The sequence below is a fragment of the Balaenoptera borealis genome (assembly GCF_965194805.1).
Source record: "Balaenoptera borealis genome assembly, chromosome: 18".
NCBI lineage: Eukaryota > Metazoa > Chordata > Mammalia > Artiodactyla > Balaenopteridae > Balaenoptera > Balaenoptera borealis.
Window position 1 is genome coordinate 25,209,818 of NC_138877.1, and position 18,783 is coordinate 25,228,600.

Below are 18,783 nucleotides of genomic sequence, written 5' to 3' on the forward strand. Positions count from 1 at the left end.
ACGCCTTCCAAGTCCTCTTCTAGAGCTATCAGCCCACCCCCCTTCACAACACGTGGTCATCAACTCTACGCCTGGAAGCTGGCAGGAAAGTATCAGGGGCCTGTGATGGGGTTCAGGACATGCTACCCCCAAATACGGTGCTTTGGCAAGTGGAATATTTTAAGCTAAAGGACTTTGGGAAATGGCAGAGGCAGGAAGGACTACCTGGCTTTGTCCTTCTCCCCTGAAGCAGGTCACAGACCCTCATGTGAGAGGTGCCTTACCACTGGGAAGAAAGGAGCATCTTTATCTCTTAAGACGGGAGAACGCCTAGAGGAATCTGAAGGAACAGGCCTTGCTCCGTTTCCCCCAGTTTACCATCCTTAGCTGAGACCCTGTCCTGTCCTGTCCTGTCTCATTTTTCTACACCTTTCCACCCTTCATCAAACTGGGTATAAAAACCACTCAGCTTAACTATTCCTGTGGGTCTTCACTTCCTAATGAAAGCTCCTGCGTCACGTAAAACTTACATTAAATAAATTGGTATGCTTTTCTCTTATAATTTATCTCTTGTCAGTCTAATTTACAGGGCCCCGACTGGTGAACCTAAGTGGGGAGAGGGGAGAAATTTTTTTTCCCTCTCTATACCTATCAGGAAATTCTTAGAGGGTGGTCCCCTCCCTGAAGTAGAAACTCTGAAAGGAGGCCCACCTTGACCAGGGATCTGACAAAAAGGAACCTCAACATCAGGAAATATGGTCTCAGAATTCTTGGGGGGGGCGCTTCAGAAAACAGCAGGCTCAGAACCTGCCAAGACTTGTTCAGAGCTTGGCTGGTGAAGCCTCCAAAGTAAGCCATGAGGGCCCTGGACATGGGGGCCTCACGTCTCCAAATGTGACTCCATCAAGGCCATTCCACAGAGCAGGGCCACTCTGGTCATTTTTCTCAAAGATCAGATACTTTGCTATGTACATACCAAGCACAGTTTTCTCTTGAATGGCCCCCTAATTTTTAAAGTTTCAAAATTATAAGAAACTCTTCTAAAGGAGTACCCAAACTTCACCCCAACGGACAATTCCATTTATTTCCTAAGCTTTGAATTTACGATTATTTTCATCCACAGTAGTCCTCTTCTTTTGTCACATTAATTAGAATGTTTTAAAATTTGCAGAGTTCTTTAGTCCCAAATTTAATCATTCAGACATTGCTTCTGGTTTCTTTGAATGCAGAAAGTTCTGATTCATCTATTAATAATTTGGGAAAGACACTACAAAGAACATCCTAACTCCTTTCCTCTGAACAAATTATTCAGATGAAAGAGATCTTTTAAAAAATGTTATATGTGTTTGATCTTATTTTATATCCAGCTATATTAGAAAAAAAAATTAGAAAAAAAAAAGTTAACTCTCTGGATACACATTCAATGCACTCATATGTTTTCTACACTCTCAGAATGCCCACAGCTTTGCATAAAGAAGTATAGGTAGTTCTGATACACCTCCCAGCAAAAAGCCTCCAAAAGAAGCCAGAAACAGTTTCCAGGGTGAGGAAGCTGGGCAGACAGGCTTCCGTGTGATCTTCTCTTGGCTGAAAGCTACTAAAGAGGACCCAATGCCCTGCTCCCCAGGAAGATCAGCGATCTACCTTCTCAGAATACAGCATGTTTAGCATCTGTCACATGCAAGGACAAAGAGAACTACCCCCTGGTTTCCAAAACCTACTCATGACCATTAGGATCACCTGTAAGTTACTAACAAAAATCCAATGAATGAATGAACTTATTTATGGTCACACTGTAACAAGTAGGCTTTTCAGCGAATTTATGCATTTATTAAATAAGCATAATTTGCGCCTAAATTATGAGAGCTTCATTTAACCCTTCAAAACAGGACAAAAAGGAAAACCGACCTAATGGTAGACAGCCAAAAAAATCTCTGCCAATTCAAGGATAGAAGAAATCCTCTGCCATACTGCCACCTAGTGGACACTGTCTAACATTGCCAAGCCTGGGCTTCCACAGCCAGACCTCGCAGATTTGAAACTACCGTTGGCCCCCAACTCCAAAGTCTAAAAACAAGAGAGATGCAGAAGTTTCACAACATTTGAAAATCTGCTCCTTGTGGTATCTTCCTATTTAGACTGCACTGACTTTTCATCTTTACTGTCCGAGTACATTTGAACAGACAAGAAAACAACCGGTATGATTTTTCTTTCCTTTTTTTTTTTTTTTTTAATTTCGACTTTTTATTTCACTCATAGAAAAAATGTTGGGATTTCACAATTTCTCCTCCAGGAAAGAAAGTACACAAAAGATCAATATGATTGTGTAACTGTGGTCTCTAGGACTGCTTCTCTTTAACTTCTCCTGAATTCAACATCCCAGAAGTACAATTCCCAGGAGTGTGACAGGGAGACTGCTGGGACAGGCTCCCTTGATCATCTTTTAAAAATATTTTTGGATCTTTTTCCAAAAGAGGGAGGAGGGAGACATCCCAGAACTGGCTCAGTCTTGATATATCAAAGCCACTTAGGAGAGATTGTACTCCGTAAGAATAAATATAAACACCTATCAGTACTTTCAACTTCTTTTGAGTAATTATGGGAATTTTGCTCCAGGTAATTTAAACATCTACAGCAAATGCTTAAGCCAGCCTTTGCAAACTCAGCTGGATAATTGCCCCAAACAAGACTTTGATAGCATACCAATTCAAGAGCGAATGTTATTAAATTGGCCTTAGTTTGTTTGACTGAAGTGGTTTTTTTTTTTTTTTTCGGTCTTAAAAAATCATATGTATAAATAGATTTAAATTTCCACTGAGGACACTCCCAGCTGTAAAGATTCCCTGAAAAAAGGTCAAGCTCCTGGAGTCTGGCCTTATCAGACTGAAAATCCCTCCTGTTCATTGTGATGTGAATTGTGTGATCCATGTGGGACCTGTCAATCAGCACAGGAGAAGCAATTTGTCTAGCCAGATGCTTCCGGAAACCACTGGCACCAGCTCCTACCTGGGGTCTCAGGTGGCTGGCTCCGCCTGCAATCCCAATAGCAGCTGCAGGGACATCTGGCTGGTTGAACAAGGATTTAACACCCCGTTTGCCAGATATAATACAGGGTTCATACACTTGTTAACATGTGTAATGCATTCATTTTTACATCTGAATGATACCCTTCCTTTAATTCTTCTCCAACCTAGTTACAAGAATAGTGTTTTCATCAGCTGAGTTAGCACATAAATGCCACATGTGGGTTGCTTCTGAAAATGAATAGCCAGTTTCCTACTCTTGCAGAGAAATCCTGCAGACTTCCACCTTGTAAATAGCTCAGAAATCCATCCTCTCCTCTCCAGCCAGAGGACCACTGCCTTCCTTCAAGCTTTCATCATTTCTCATTAGGATTACAATAATAACCTCCTACCTCCTCTCCTGATCTGCTTTCCTCCAACTGGTCCATTGCTGCTAGAGAGAGCATCAGAAAGTCCGCATGGGAGCAAGCCCCTTCTCTTCTTTTTTGAAAGGTTTTTTAAAATTCTTATTGAAATATAGTTGATTTACAATGTTGTGTTAGTTTCAGGCACACAGCAAAGTGATTCAATTATATAGATAGATGATAGATAGATATATTCTTTTTAAGATTCTTTTCCATTATAGGTTATTACAAGATATTGAATATAGTTCCCTGTGCTATATGGTAAGGCCTTGTTGGTTATCTATTTTATATATAGTAGTATGTATATTTTAATCCCAAACTCCTAATTTATCCCTCCCCCTACTTCCCCTTTGGTAACCGTAAGTTTGTTTTCTATGTCTGTGAGTCTATTTCTGTTTCGTAAATAAGTTCATTTGTAGTATGGCAATACTACAAATACTACTTAGTATGACAATCTCTGGGTCCATCCATGTGCTGCAAATGGCATTATTTCATTCTTTTTTTATGGCTGAGTAATATTCCACTGTGTATATATACCACATCTCCTTTATCCATTCCTCTGTCAATGAAGTCCCTTCTCTCCTGAAAACCCTCCAGGGGCTGCCTGCAGACTTCAGGAACAAGTCTACATTCCTTACCTGGGCGTATAAGGCCCTGCACGACCAGGCTGGTTACCATTCTGGACTCTCCAGCTATTCCTCCCCTGCACCCCCAAACTCCATCACCCCTGAGGACACTCTGGACGCTCAAGCCACACAGAACTACTTAGAGTTATTTCTCTCTGCAGGTCTCCTGCCCTCCCATCCGTGCAGACTTGGCGTACAACTGCTCCCCTGGAGAAATGTCTTACTGTCTTATCGATAGCTCATCTTTAATTGTAAAGATTCTTTTTCCATGGCATTCTTGGCTCACAAGGCACTGAAACAATAGCCACCAGGTGTTGTGGAGCAACTAAAAAGACAGGATTAGAATTGATGCCTTAGCTTCGCTTGCCTCCTCTCCGAAAGCTCACATGGAACTTCCAATCCACAGGATGCGGGGAAACACCTTGTATGCACCTGGATGGAGCTGGAGGCCCCCCAGCTTGTCACGAAGAGTCAATGGTGACAGTTTGAAAACACCTCAGAGCAAAGAACTTTAGGAGCAGGAGCCATTAAAGGTTCTGTCACCTAAATACATGTCATTCAGGCATAGTGGAGCCTGTGCGTCTCAGCCCAGATCCCCTGGAGCAGAGCCCTACAGGGTACTGGGTACCAGGATGCAGAGGGCAGGAGCACTGGGAAGGGGGAAGGGCAGCTCCCCCCCCAATCCCCACAGGGGAGGGGGAGGGGAGGGGGAGATAGGAGGGGCCCAGGGTCCAGCAAGTGTCGGGGCAGGGGAGACAGTAGATAAGGCGTAAGCCCCCCTAATCCTGAAGGTAAGAACCATCTCGGACTTGAATTTGTAACTTTTACCCTCTCATCCCTAAAATTCTTTATTTCTTACTATGAACTACTGATTTTAAAAATTCTCTCAAAGCCGAAGTCTTCTCAACAGGATTCTACCTCCCCCACCCTCATGCACCCCCCGCTGTGAATCTCCTCATCTCTTTGTCTCCTCACTGAATCAGCCACCAACCCACGACCATCTCTGGAAATTCTCAAGAAAGAGCTTTACCAAGAAAAATGTGGACCGGCCTCCTCCTTCCACCCTAAGTACAGTCAGCGAGGGCTCACTTCTCCCAGAAGAAGTTTGCTGATTGGAAAAGACATGTCTTTGCACACAGATAATGTACTCTACCCACCGAAGGGCTAAAGAATACGGTGCCCTTGTTTTCCTAAAGCAGAGTGATGCTTTCCCGGCAGGGCGATGGCTATGCTGGGAATAGAAAATTAGTTTTTATTGTTTAACCTTCATGGTTTAAATGAGGAAGTTTCGCTCTAGTTAAAGGTCCCTTCGGGTTTTCATGAAGTAGCCCTACGACAGCAATATTAGTCTTCATAAAGAGCCCAATTTTAAAGTGTCTTGCACTAGGGTACTCGTTTAAAAAGTTTCATCTAAGGGCTCAGCAGGGTAACTGCAGTGGGGAATCTTGGGCTAACTGCACTATTTACCACGTCTCTGCTCTCTTTTGCCACTTGAAACGTAATTATGCCACCTCACATTGGCAGAGCTTCTGACATTCACAAAGCCCTATCTCCTCTGTAGAAGGCTTACTTTCACAGACTCTTCCCCAAACTATTTCTGACTGCTACAAATGGAACTAAAGGGGGACAGAGGTACCAGGCCAGCCACTGTGGACCAGTGAGGCCAGGGAGGGAAGGGGCAGGATGGCGGTGAAGGTCCTCCAGACTCAAAGTCCCTATGGTGTTCATGCCCCAAAGAGGGAAGACGCTCCCTCTTGAAGAAGCAGTAAAAACACCACACTTGGGAGCGACCTCGACCCCTTGATGAGAATCTTCCAGGCACTGGTAATGTGGCTAGCTTCCAACAATATTAAACAACCGGCCACCTGATGACACCAAGAGCAGGGATGAGCACAGATCACTCACGTATTCGTTAAAAGTGTTCTTTAAACATCAACTGAGCGCCTACTCATTGTACCTGTCATTGGCTAGAGAAACCAAACATCACATAGTCTCTGTCCTTGGAAAGCTCACATCTGGGTGAGTCAGACCCGCACCCGGCTCCTGGGGTCAATGTTATGACGGGGTGAATACAAGAAGCCCTAGGTGTGCACAAAAGGGGCCCCTAACCCCAAAGGTGGGCAGGCGGGCATCATTGGGGGACTCTTTGGGAAGTAATGCCTGAGCTAAATTTTGAAAGACAATTAGAAAACTGTACACAAAGAAGAGCCTGGAATGGCACATAAAGAACATGCACAAAGACCCATAATTCATCCATCCATTTCATCCATCCATCCATCCATCCATCCCACAAAGCTCACTGATGGCTGCTAGGGCCAGATGTTCTGCAGGATACTAAGATGCTGCGTGTCCTGGACGGATATCCTCTCTGCCTTCACTGTGTTTATGGCTGTAGCACGGGGGCGGGGGTGGGGTGGGGAAGGGCACAGCCAGGTTAAGAACTTCTAGCACTTTCCTGACGTGGGTCCACTGAGCACAAGCTGAGGTGGGGTGAGGAGATGGAGCCACAAGGTAATGAGCCTGGAGAGGCTGACGTTGGAAGGAGGGTTCCAGAACACAAAAGGCTTTGTGTTATGTGTTCAGCAGCTCAGACTTTATCCTTATGACTATAGGGGGTCCACCAAAGGATTTCCTTAAGTAGGAAAGTAAGATTTGAATTTGAGAAGTCACTCAGCTGTGGAGAGGATAGGCTGGAGGTAATGTGAGTAGGATGGGGTGCCCACTTGCAGTGGTCCAGATGCAAAATGGCAATGGTGATGGCGACACCTGTATTCAGGTGGCAACAGCAGTGACACAGAGTAAAGTATGTGAAGGTTTAGTAAGGAGGTAGAATTCCCAGGATGGGGGTGAGGTGAAAAGTCAATGAGTAAGTGTCTAAGACCATCTTCTGGCTTCTGATTTGGGGTGATGGAGATAATATCATAGTAATTCACCACCAAGGGGTAGATCAGATGAGAAGCAGGTACAGGCACCGAGAAGAAGAGATTCTGAGGTCACCTAAACTTTCTGATGAAGATAAGCCTTACAGTTGATAATTATCAAGATTATTTTTACTGCTGCTACTGCTGCTATTCCCACCCAGTGTTCTCAAAGGGCAATGACTAAGGACTGGGGTAGCACCCTCGTGATGAGGAAGCTACGAGAGAATGGACCTCTCAGACCCTGAATCTCAAAAAGTTCAAGCAAACATTTATTGTCTGGTCATCTCATATATAGACTGTTCTCTGCAACTTCCAAGACCCATCTTCTCCACACAACACAGGCTGAATCCTACTTCTTAAATATAGTCATTCATTCATCAATGGCTTCCCTGTCCTCCAGTGGCCCTCAACTCTTCTTAGGATGCTTAGAATACCTCTTTGGTCAGTATCCACCCTGAAGCCTTCTTGTAAAGACAGACCAGCCCCCAGCCCTTCTAAAAAAGGATTTCCCATGTCACAAAGTCTACACCTAAACTACCAAATCAGAATCTTTGTAACAGATCTGGGAACCTTTTTCTTTCTTTTGTAAACAAGGTCTCCAAGTTGATTCTTAAGATCAAGCAGGTTTGGAAAACGCTGCTCTAGGGCACGCCATTCTCTCCAGTTCTACAGGCTGTACTTCTCCTAGGACGAGTCACTCCTGGTGGAGCAATCCAACCATCCTTTACCAAGTCCCCTCCAACTGAGGACCCTCAGTCTTACTGACTTCTGGAGTCTTAGCTCAAGATCCCCACGCCACATAACGAGATGCTCCTCTTTCAGGAACATCCTTCTTCTTCTCTCTTTCTTTAAAAATGTCAAGCCAGAATATCTTTCCTTCCACCCTGGAGTACTTCTAGCACGAAGATAAGCCCACCTCTGACGACATCACTCCCTGGTTATTTCCCTCGTGCAGACCCTCCTACCTTTTGCCCTGGGTCTCCCCTGAGATTGAGCGCATCACGGCCAATGGCCCGTTGTTGGGCAAAAGGCAGTAGATGGCCTTGGTTTTGTAGGAAAATTCTGTGGGTCATACTTTGGCTTTCCCATAAAGGCAGCTTTTATAAATGCTAGATATGATTGGGGTTGATTGAATTGCAGTTCCCAAAACTGTTATGGCAGAGATGAAATCCCATTGGAAAACCACTACATGACTAACATCTTTATTTGGGAACGTCAGTGCCCCCAAACCCCAAGTTGCCTTGTGGGTTTACAAGAAACTTTCTTGGGACACATACTCTTGTATACAAAGGAAAAGAGATAATGAATGGGGTTTAATTTTTCCCCTTGCTTCTGTTGTGTGTGTATTAACTAAAAAGCAAATGAGAAATAATGGCTATGTAACAACTCCAGTGTTTACAAGTTCATAAACAGTTAAGATCTCCTCAACTTTTAATTGATTTCTTATGTACTTTAGTTTTAAAAATGGGAATAGGTTTCCTGTAATAATTGACATTGGAATTCTAAGGAATCAGCTTTACAGATGAAAAAAACAACCACTCAATCTGATGAACTTTCTGGTTTTAAATTAATGTTCTTGAATCCACAAAACCTACTAAAAACTGGACAAGTGAGAATCAAGGTTTATTCACAGATCACAGATGCATATGACTCAATGAATCTTTGGAAGTTCCTCAGAAAGATGCATGCTGTTAAATCTACCTTCAAATTTCTCTCTCTTCTGGAATCTAAATAATCTTAAAGTACTTTAACTTTTAGAAATAAAATCTTGACTGTTCCAATTTTTCAAAGACTTGTATATATATACAGAGTTACCTCTTGTTCATATAGTGAACCCACTTTCCTGCCTAAATAGGGTTTAGTGAGTACTGGAGACCACTCATTGTCCCCCTAGAATCCATCCTCTCCTCTCTCCAGTTAGTTATAGGCAATCCCTTTCCTCAAGCTTTGGTGCAAACGGTTGCCCCGCTAGAGACTACAATGTGTAGCCTACTTTGCATCCATGTGTCATTTTATGAGTAAGTTCCAGCCAATAAGATGCTACTAGAAATGACTGACGTCTCAACTTCCAGGTACCGCCTTGACTTTTTCTTTCTCCCTTTCCTCTGTCTGGAGATGACAATATATGGAGAAACCAATTTGGATCCAGAGATGGAAGGTACCTGTTGAGGATGGAGGTGCTTTCCTGCCAGCCCTGAACTGCCACCTCTGGATTATTGCACACGAGAGAAAAAACTTCTATCTTATCTTGTCCAATGAGTGATGAGTCTCTTTGTTAGGGCAGCATAGACTATATGAAATAACAGTGAATATATGACTGAGGATCAAAGGACTGTGAATCTCTGGGTACATCATTCTTAGTACCAGGAGACAGTTTCATTCCTATTGTGAATCCTGCAGGAGATAAGGCCAACTATGCACTGATTCCCAGGGAATAAAATAAGAATTCCAGGTAAGAATTAATTGTTCAGTGATTATGGCTCTGGTCTTACTCCCCATTTTCCAGTAAATCTTTGGAGGCTCAGAGACTTACTGACTCCAGGAAATGGTTAGTCAAGAATATGCTAACAACATAGCTTACTGGTAGTCATCACCATTGGCTTTTCATATTCTGGGATGAAATAGAGAGTTTTACAGAAACATAAAAGAAGCCAGAGCTGTGTTTTTAGTTCACATTGTAAACCTGCCTCTATATAGTTTATAAGCTATGAAGAGGCAAATAGACCTGGGGAAAACATGATTAAAGCAAGAAGTCCAGATGAACATAACTTTCAACAAAAATTAACCTGTAGTATGATTATATGGAGGCATTATTGCTTCAGGCTATAATATTAATAATTATCAATTATAACATTGGTAAGACATCCAATAGATGAGAACCAGGCTTATAACATTCTGAATGGCTTTGTGAGTTGGTCAATGACTCATGTTTATTTAAAAATATTAGTTTACAGAGTTCAAGAAGTCATCAGTCATTTACTTGTTCTTTTCCTTCAATCTTGAGTCTAAATTAGATGTGATATATTCAAATGTGAGCAAAGTGGCTGCAGTTCTCGTCCTGATGGAACTGCAAATTCGTTCCAAGATCTCTAAGCATTTCTGACTGTGCAGCTTCTTCAGGGAAAATTTTTTAATGCTCCCAAACGTGCATATTTATTTATTTAACTATTAAATAAAAACGTTCCTGTATATTAGCTACCTTATAAAATATTCACAGAAATATTTTGAAGCCAATATTAAAATATACATATACATGTAAATCACCTTGCTTCCTTCCAGTGGCCTAGGGAGGTCACCTTGAATGCACTGAACACCCCACGCTGGAGAGCAAGGTGATTGGTGTGACTTGTATATTGATCTCTCTCCTCCATATCACCCTTTCAGATACATTTCAAAGTAAGTTTCAGGAAGTCTTTCACCAACAGGTACCCAATGTGAAATCAACAAGCAGGCATACTAACATCAAGTAGAGTCACATCCCAGGGCTCAGGATGTATAAATATGTATAAACAGATGGCTTTCCACTGAGACTGGTCGGGAGGTCTGAAGGCCAAGTGCTCCTGTTCAGGCCTGAGCCCCCCGCACTGCTCCTCAGGCTGGCAGAGGCCAGAGAGGCGGCCAAAGCTGGAGCAAGAATTGCTTTATAAATCAGACACCGTATTTGTACTAGTGTTCTCTTTATTGTCATAGACTGTTATGAGAGACTTTGTAAATTGTGGTTGGTAGGGTTGGATCACTAAGAGGCTTTCAGAGTTCTGTGCTAAAGGGAAAAAAAGCCAAGAAAACCCAGCCACAAACAAAAAAGGCGGAAAAAACAGCATTACTTGTCTGACCAAAGACGGGCTGGGTAAACACCACTTTTTGCACACATAGAATGTGATATTGTGCTTATGTCTAGCATTTGTTACCATTGGATGGGGAGATCTCTCAGTAATGATTGCAGCCACAAAAGTAATTGTGTTTTATGGGTTCACCCAATATCTATATTAGAACTGAAGCTAAGATACAAACCTGCTTATGAATGCCTGATACATCCATCCTATTTTTAGCATCAGCAAGAGAAATGAGAAATCTGATTATTTTGGCAAGATGTGTAGACTGTCACCTTAACCAATAATCCTCATCAAAGGATAACACATTTGGCAAATCATTATTTGGCCAAGGTAAGAGAAGGGTAAATCCTTGGTTAAAGGACAAGTTACAGCAAAGTGCCTAGCACAGTGTGTGCACTGAATAAAATTGCTTGAGTCTAAGGATAAGATGAATAACGTGTGTCTCCTTCCTACAGAGTCTCTTGTCTGGGGGAAGAAATGGTGTCTTCTACCTCCAAACACACAATGGTATATTATGACAACTTCTTACTCCTTAAAAAGAATTATCTGTGTGTAATATTGTTACCCATGAGTAACAATCCTATAGCACAACAAAAACAAATATTAAATTAATGAAATAAAGTTCTACTCATCCTGTGAGTCACACTAGTCTGTTAGTATAATTAAAGCTGTGTGTCTTGGGAACTCCCTGGCGGTCCAGTGGTTAAGACTTCGCCTCCCAGTGCAGATGGTGCGGGCTCATTCCCTGGTCGGGGAGCTAAGATCCCACATGCCTCACGGCCAAAAAACCAAAACATAAAACAGAACAACACTGTAACAAACTCAATAAAGACTTGAAAAATGGTCCACATCAAAAAATCTTAAAAAACAAAACCAAACCTGTGTGTCCTTAATAAGAGCAGTTGACTATTCTTGTCTGCCCACAAATCTTTCTCCTTCTGGCTTCCCAGGCACTGAATCTCTCATAATTAGTGTTACTCATGTGGAATGAGGCACCCTGTCTCCAACAGGCTCCTCAAATAGTGAAAATTCTGTCATTATTGTTCATCAACATCTTTAAGTACTAACTGGCTTATCGTACTCTCTAGACAGTCAGTCAGAAAGCTCAAAGGAAATGGGACAATGAACAAGTAAGTCCTGATGGGAGAGTTAGTGGCGGAAAGTTCACCGAGGGAGCAGAAGTGAGGACTGCCAGGGAGCAGCTATTGGCCACGTCTCTCCATCTGGCATTTATTTTCACTTAGGACGTGAGATAAGGCTATCACTTGAAAAAAAATAGCAAACAAACTGTCCTAGTCCCATTTTTGAATAACCCAAATTACACCCACTTATTCAAAATAACTTTCTATTATATTAAATTATACACACACATACATTCACACACATACAATGAGGTCTACTCCAAGGTGTCTGTTCTCGTTCATGGACTATGGCTTTGCCTAGTTCCGTCTTTACATTATCCAATCCTATTTTAAATGCCTCTATAGAGTTTTCTAGCTTTGTACATTCCTTGTTAAGCTAATTTTTCAGGCTTTTTAAAAATTATGAATGAAATCTTTCATTCATGTTTTCTAATTATTGTTTGAAATGGGGGCTAGTGATTATTACCTATTAACTATCTTTTTAAATAAATAAATCAATTTATTTATTTATTTTTGGCTGCATTGGGTCTTTGTTGCTGTGCGTGGGCTTTCTCTAGTTGCGGCAAGCGGGGGCTACCCTTCGTTGCTGTGCATGGGCGTCTCATTGCAGTGGCTTCTCTTGTTGCGGAGCACGGGCTCTAGGCGCACGGGCTTCAGTAGTTGTGGCTTGCAGGCTCAGTAGTTGTGGCGCACAGGCTTAGTTGCTCCACGGCATGAGAGATCTTCCCGGACCAGAGCTCGAACCCGTGTCCCCTACATTGGCAGGCGGATTCTTAACCACTGTGCCACTAGGGAAGTCCCTACCTATTAACTTTTACAAACTGATTTATTTTGCTTGTAGCTTTTCAGTTCTTTTGAATTTTCCCAAGTATACAATCATATCACATGCAGATTCTACCTTCTATATATTTTATTTCATTCTCATATGTAATTACATTTGCTGGCACATTCTGAACAATGTTAACTAACATGAGGACAGTGGGCATCTTTGGTGTATTCCTGATATTAAGAGAAATGCTCCTATTTTTCATCATTAGCTAACTTTTAGTTTGAACTATTTAGGACAACATCAAGAATCCATCTCGTTCTGTTTTCCAATGGATTTTAAACATCAGAAATAAGTGCAAAATTTTGTCAATCACTTCTCAGTGTCTATGAGATGATAACATTTTTCTCTTTTGACCTGTTAAGATGAACCATCCTTGCATTCTCATAGGTAAATGTTAATGGTATCTGTTCTTCTTAATATTACTTATTTTCCAAATTATCTTGGCTGATCTTGCATACTTATTCTTCCAGAGGAAACCCAAAGTATAATTTTTAAGAACCAGAACACCATTGAAATTAAAAGTTTATCTCTTTTTCATTGTAAGGATATACAGTATGGCTTGATTTAAACAGAAAATTAGGAGACAATCATTTACCTAACCAGAATTACCTTAATTAGAGGTTCAGCTTTGAACTAACAGATTACCTCTGGTACATGTGAATGTTTATAGATAGACCACTCAGTATTTAGGAGGTGGGATAAAAAGCTGACTACTGAAAATGAAACATAAAACAAAAACAATAAAAAATGAATTAGAATTTGTCTTTCTCTGTCTGACTTAACTTCACTAAGTATAATATTCTTTAGGTCCATCCACGTTGCTGCAAATGGCAATATTTCATTCTTTTTTTTAATATATCACTTACATGTGAAATCTAAAAAACAATACAGAAGAATGTATATACAAAAACAGAAACTGACTCACAGACAGAAAACAAACTTGTGGTTACCAGAGGCGGAGAGGGAGGGAAGGAGGGACAAATTAGGAGTATGGGATTAACAGATACAAACTACTATACATAAAATGGAATAAGCAACAAGGATTTACTGTATAGCCCAGGGAATTATATCCAACATTTTGTAATAACCTATAATGGAATATAATCTGAAAAAAAAATAACTGAATCACTTTGCTGTATACCTGAAACTAGCACAATATTGTAAATCAACTATACTTCAATTAAAAAAGAATAGCAAATTGAGTATTAGATTTCACAATATATAGCTCAGTATATCCTCTTTTTCCCAATGTAGATCAGGATTTTTGATGATAATTTTAAATTGAGGGTCTTGCAAATGTTATGTCTTTCTCTCCTCCACTAATACACTATCCTTCAACATGTAGCTTAAATGCCTTAAGAATAGGCTGTTTAATTACTTACTGTATTAATTAAATTAATTAATTATACATCTTAAATAGACCTAGAAGTTTCCTAAGGATAGTATATAATCAACATGTTTATTGCTGCTGGTGATAAAAATGTCACAGTGGTTTTCTGCAACTTGCTTCAGTGTCCTATTGTTTTGTCCTCTTGCATGTTTAGAAAAATGATCAAACCTGCTCTATCTAAACTTTTAAAATATGTCTTTGATTAAATCATCAACAATGACAATGAATTAGTAATAATGGTGATAAAAGTAATATATAAACATTTAATGAGTGCATACTATATTTCCAGTACTGTGCTTAGGTCCTTTACATCTTTTATTTCAAATCAGCCACAGTCCTGCTACGGAGGGATTGTGAGCTCCACCTTTTAAAGATGAGGAAGCCAAAGCGAAGAAATATTAAGTATTTTCCAAGATCACATTTATTTAATCATAAGTCTATCTGACTTCACACGCCACGATTTTTCCCACAAAATATATATGAATTAAGATGATGTGAGCAGAGGTAAATACAGTATAGTAGCCATTCAATTTCCAATTTCTTTCCATAGTAAAAAATCAGAAGTTACTCATTTTTCTCTTATTTTTAGTAGTTTAATTTTTTGCAAAAGCAGAAAAAGAAAATGTTATAGAACTTTAAAAAATGAATTAGACTAGTGGAATTGCTGTTGCTATAGCTCAAAAATTACAATGTAAGACAAAAAGATCAAATTTAAACCCACATTTTAAAATATGCATCTACTGTGTAAAGCTAAGCACCTACACACTATAATGAAAATGTAATATTTTTAAGCAATAGCTCTTATAGATATTAGAACAATATGTACTTCCTTGATTCTATGATGTATTTTTTTTATATTTCAGAATCTCTGAAATTGATGCAACTAGAATCTATAATGATCATGTTTAATTCTTTAGTTAAAATTTTTTTCTTTCTTTGTGATGCATGAAATAAAGTAAGCTTAAAATTCGTGGTATCTTAGATTTGTTGAAATATAGCAAATATCAGTTTTAAGGGTTATACAAAACAGCTTTATCACCCTACTTCTATATCCAATACATATCCTCTTTTTAAAAAATGCTATTACTATTTGTGAATCTTTAAAAAAGAAACTAATTAAATTTTAGTTTAGATTTAAGGTATTTGAGAACTTTAGTATTTACTCTAAGATGATCAGAGATAGCCCAGGGAGTTGCAAACTAGAGGTTGGGATGTACGAGCGGATGCAAGAATCCATGCAGATGTGCACGCAAGTATGTAATGTATACAGATGTGCATGCACTGGAGTCACGGGATTCTACCCGGTTCTTGGGTAGAAGTAAAATAATTACAAGGCTGCAGAATTCTCAAGTGACTTTATCCAGGAAAGTAAAACAGGCAGTTATTACAGGGTTTCTCAATTGAGGCTGTCGGTGTAGAGAAGTCATTCGTCTTCTCTGTCCTCATCTCCTCCCTTCTCACCCAGCTCTCCCGAAGAATGAAAAATGGACAGAGAATTTCCATCTCACCCACCACATCAATTCTTGCTCTACTCGCTTACGCCCTCACTTCAGATGACAACAGTGGACCAGCTATAGTCATTCTCAACAGAGACCTGGATCCACAGATGTGGAATAGAGGTTCCTACCATTCTAAAACCAAATATAAAGGAAGTAGCCAGCAGAGAATCCTGTGAGCTAAAGGAATGTCTTCTAAGGCAGGGAATTCAAACTAGCAAACTGGCCCACTGACTACCACAAACCATCTTTGTCCTCCTTCCAAGTGTGAATGTAAATCCCTCCTCCAAAATAAAAGAAAGAAAGATAGAAAGAAAGAAAGAAAGAGAGAGAGAGAGAGAGAGAGAGGGAGGGAAAGAGGGAGGGAGGAAGAAAAGAAAGAAAGAAGGAAAGAAAGAAAGGAAGAAAAGGAAGGAAGGAAGGAAGAAAGAGGGAGAAAGGAAGGAAAGAAAGGAAAGAATATTTGCCTGAATGTTGCTGGTCACCAAAACTAACCACTACCAACTTCAAAAGAATTCTGCTAATCCCACAAAAAAAAATTCTCTTTAGCTCTTTTACAAATGATTAAAATAAAAAAGAACAAAGTCAACAGCACTTAGCCAGTTTTAATTTTCAATATTAGGAGAGTCAGTGAGGGCCCTTGACTTATCTCAATGTGTACTCACCTTTTGCACAGCTGCTTGAAAGGCCTGTTTAATTCTCTTACACGAATCAGGTATTAATTTTGAGTCTTGACTCTCCAGAGTTGTGTCTTGCAAATCCGTGTTTTCATGGAGTTTGAAAATTCTATTAATGCAGTGAGTGTCATCTTCTGATATTCTATTAGGATCCATCTGAGGGGGGAAAAATGTGAGGATGTCAGAGTGGTTATCACTGATCATTCTGTTATTTAATAAAGTGTGACTTAAGGACAAAAGAATTCATTCTTGCAAGAGTCATTATGTCCCCAACAACTAATAGTTAATACAATTACCATCGAGTTGGTGAAAAAATTGACTTCTAATTCATTTTTATGAGTAGCTGACTACCATCCACAACACACCTGTACACATGTGATTCATGGGGAAATTATCAAAATCGTCTGACATTGTAAAAGTGCTCACTGAGGGGAGGGGAATCAAAGAAATTACATGTGTTCAGTACAGGGAGAGAAAGCCTTTTAAGTCCCCCCCATGCAGCACGCTACGTGGGATTATGAAGCCCACTTGGATATTCAAAGCATGAAACCTATATAAATCAGGTGAAATTAACATCATGTTCAGCTGCCATGTTTGTCTGGCCTTTTCCCTTAATCAATGTGTGTTTTAATCAGCTGAAGAAGGGAGGGAGAAATCCATTTCCTAGCTCTAAAGAAAATCTAAAGCCAGAAGCATAATTTCCCTTTTCGTTGAGCCTCTCATCAGTTTTCTTAACCTGGAGTGGTACGTCTGTCAGAGGGTGCCTGAGAATGTGTGTGGTGCTATTTGGTGTCAGCTGGGATGACGGGGGCTCATGGTGTGAGCAAGCTCTATGGATACATGCTGAGGGGATGCTAAAATTCTTGTAGTGTACGGGATCGTCCCACCCACAATATCCCCATCAAGTTATTAGCTGGTCCCCTGGTTAAAACAGGTGCCAGCATTAGCACTTCTTTAAGTATTACTCTTTTAAAATTGTCTGCCAGCTCCTCCAAGTCTTTGTAGTGGTTTCAACTGCCAAGTAAATAGTAGAGGTAATTAGCTACCTAATTGTTTTAATTGGTTTAATTTTTAAGTGGTATAATTTATTGTCCTCTTCTTTCAAAAAATTCAAGGTACTTCATGTGCATTTGCTTATGACTAGGTACAGGCTAGATGAAAAAAAGGGAAAATTATGTAAGTTTCCAATAACCAAAGCCCAGTCAATTAATATCAAGTCTCTCGTTCCCTGGTTTAATCATCTTTTTGAAAGTCATCAGAAGATGTGCAGGTTTATTAACCAGCTGTCAGAAGTAAACTAAGAAAGTACCCTATCCATACCCGTGATTCTCAAAATGAAATAACAGCCTTTCAACAAATGTGCCCCACTAATGCAAATTTTATCATTCCACTTTTGCACGGTGTGACTCAGGAAGCAAAACTATTTGCAATCCAAGTTTACTTTTTCTTTCTTTAAAATAATTAGTATGAATCAGAATATCTGAGATTTTATATAAGGCAAGTGTTCAATTCCATACTTTTTGAAAAAAGCTCACTTATACCAATAAGTTTCCCAAAAAAACAGAGAAGCCTGGACAACTGATATGAAGAGTCGTTGGATTCAGACCTCAAGAAAGAAGAATCCTGCAAGGGCCTCAGCTATCTCACCACCAGAAAGCCGCTGAGCTAAAGGAACAGTGTGGTATTAGTGGGGAAATGCCTGGGTACCCTAACATTGGTTAAGCCCCAGTCCCGCTGACAAGCTAAGTGCCATCAACAGAAGCAGCAGTACCGGCGACCCTTGCTATGGAAACTCTAGTCCAATCACTTGCAGCGTTACAGGCTCACCCAGAATTTGTTAGGAATGCAGACGCTCAGGCGCCACCCCAGGCAGTGCCTGTGAATCTGCATTCTAACTAGATCCCAGGTGATTCTGATGCACGTTAAAGTTTGAGAAGTAATGCTTTCAAATACCGAAGATACAAATATCAATTGTCTGCTATTAAAATGTCTCCAAATTTCTTTGGACACCAATTTTAAAATTTTTTCACAAGTAATACCAATTAGTATTAATACAAAATTACTGAAACGGTCAATAATGGCTAAGGGTTTAATGCAAAGAAATATAATGCCAAGATTTTTGTCTCTTCTCTATTAAAAAAATGTCCATGCCCAGGTCCCACCCTTGGCCAATTTAATCAATATTCCTAAGGGGAGGGGTCAACTGAGTCTCTCTCCCCAAGTGTTTCTAATGTGCAGGTGAGAACCACTGTTTCAGAAAGTCACATTAGAGCTAAAACATATATAAAATGTCACCAATTGTTTTCCCAAATGGAAGTATGGCATAATTAATTTTGATATACTCAATTAATTTTGATATACTATTTTGTTTATTTAAGGGTCATATGTTAGAATGTTATTTCTATTATTTTTAAAAAATTATTTTATTGAAGTATAGTTGACTTACAATGTTGTATTAGTTTC

The 18,783-nt window shown here is 40.1% G+C and overlaps 1 protein-coding gene across 1 annotated transcript in view; it reads right to left on the minus strand.

Annotated features, from left to right (window-relative positions):
* TNFSF11 (TNF superfamily member 11) overlaps positions 1 to 18,783 on the minus strand; it is a 39,662-nt gene that overhangs the window by 15,939 nt on the left and 4,940 nt on the right. Inside the window, exon 2 of the mRNA XM_082365714.1 lies at positions 16,309 to 16,476. Coding sequence (XP_082221840.1) covers positions 16,309 to 16,476 — 168 coding nt within the window. The remainder of the gene's footprint in view (positions 1 to 16,308; positions 16,477 to 18,783) is intronic.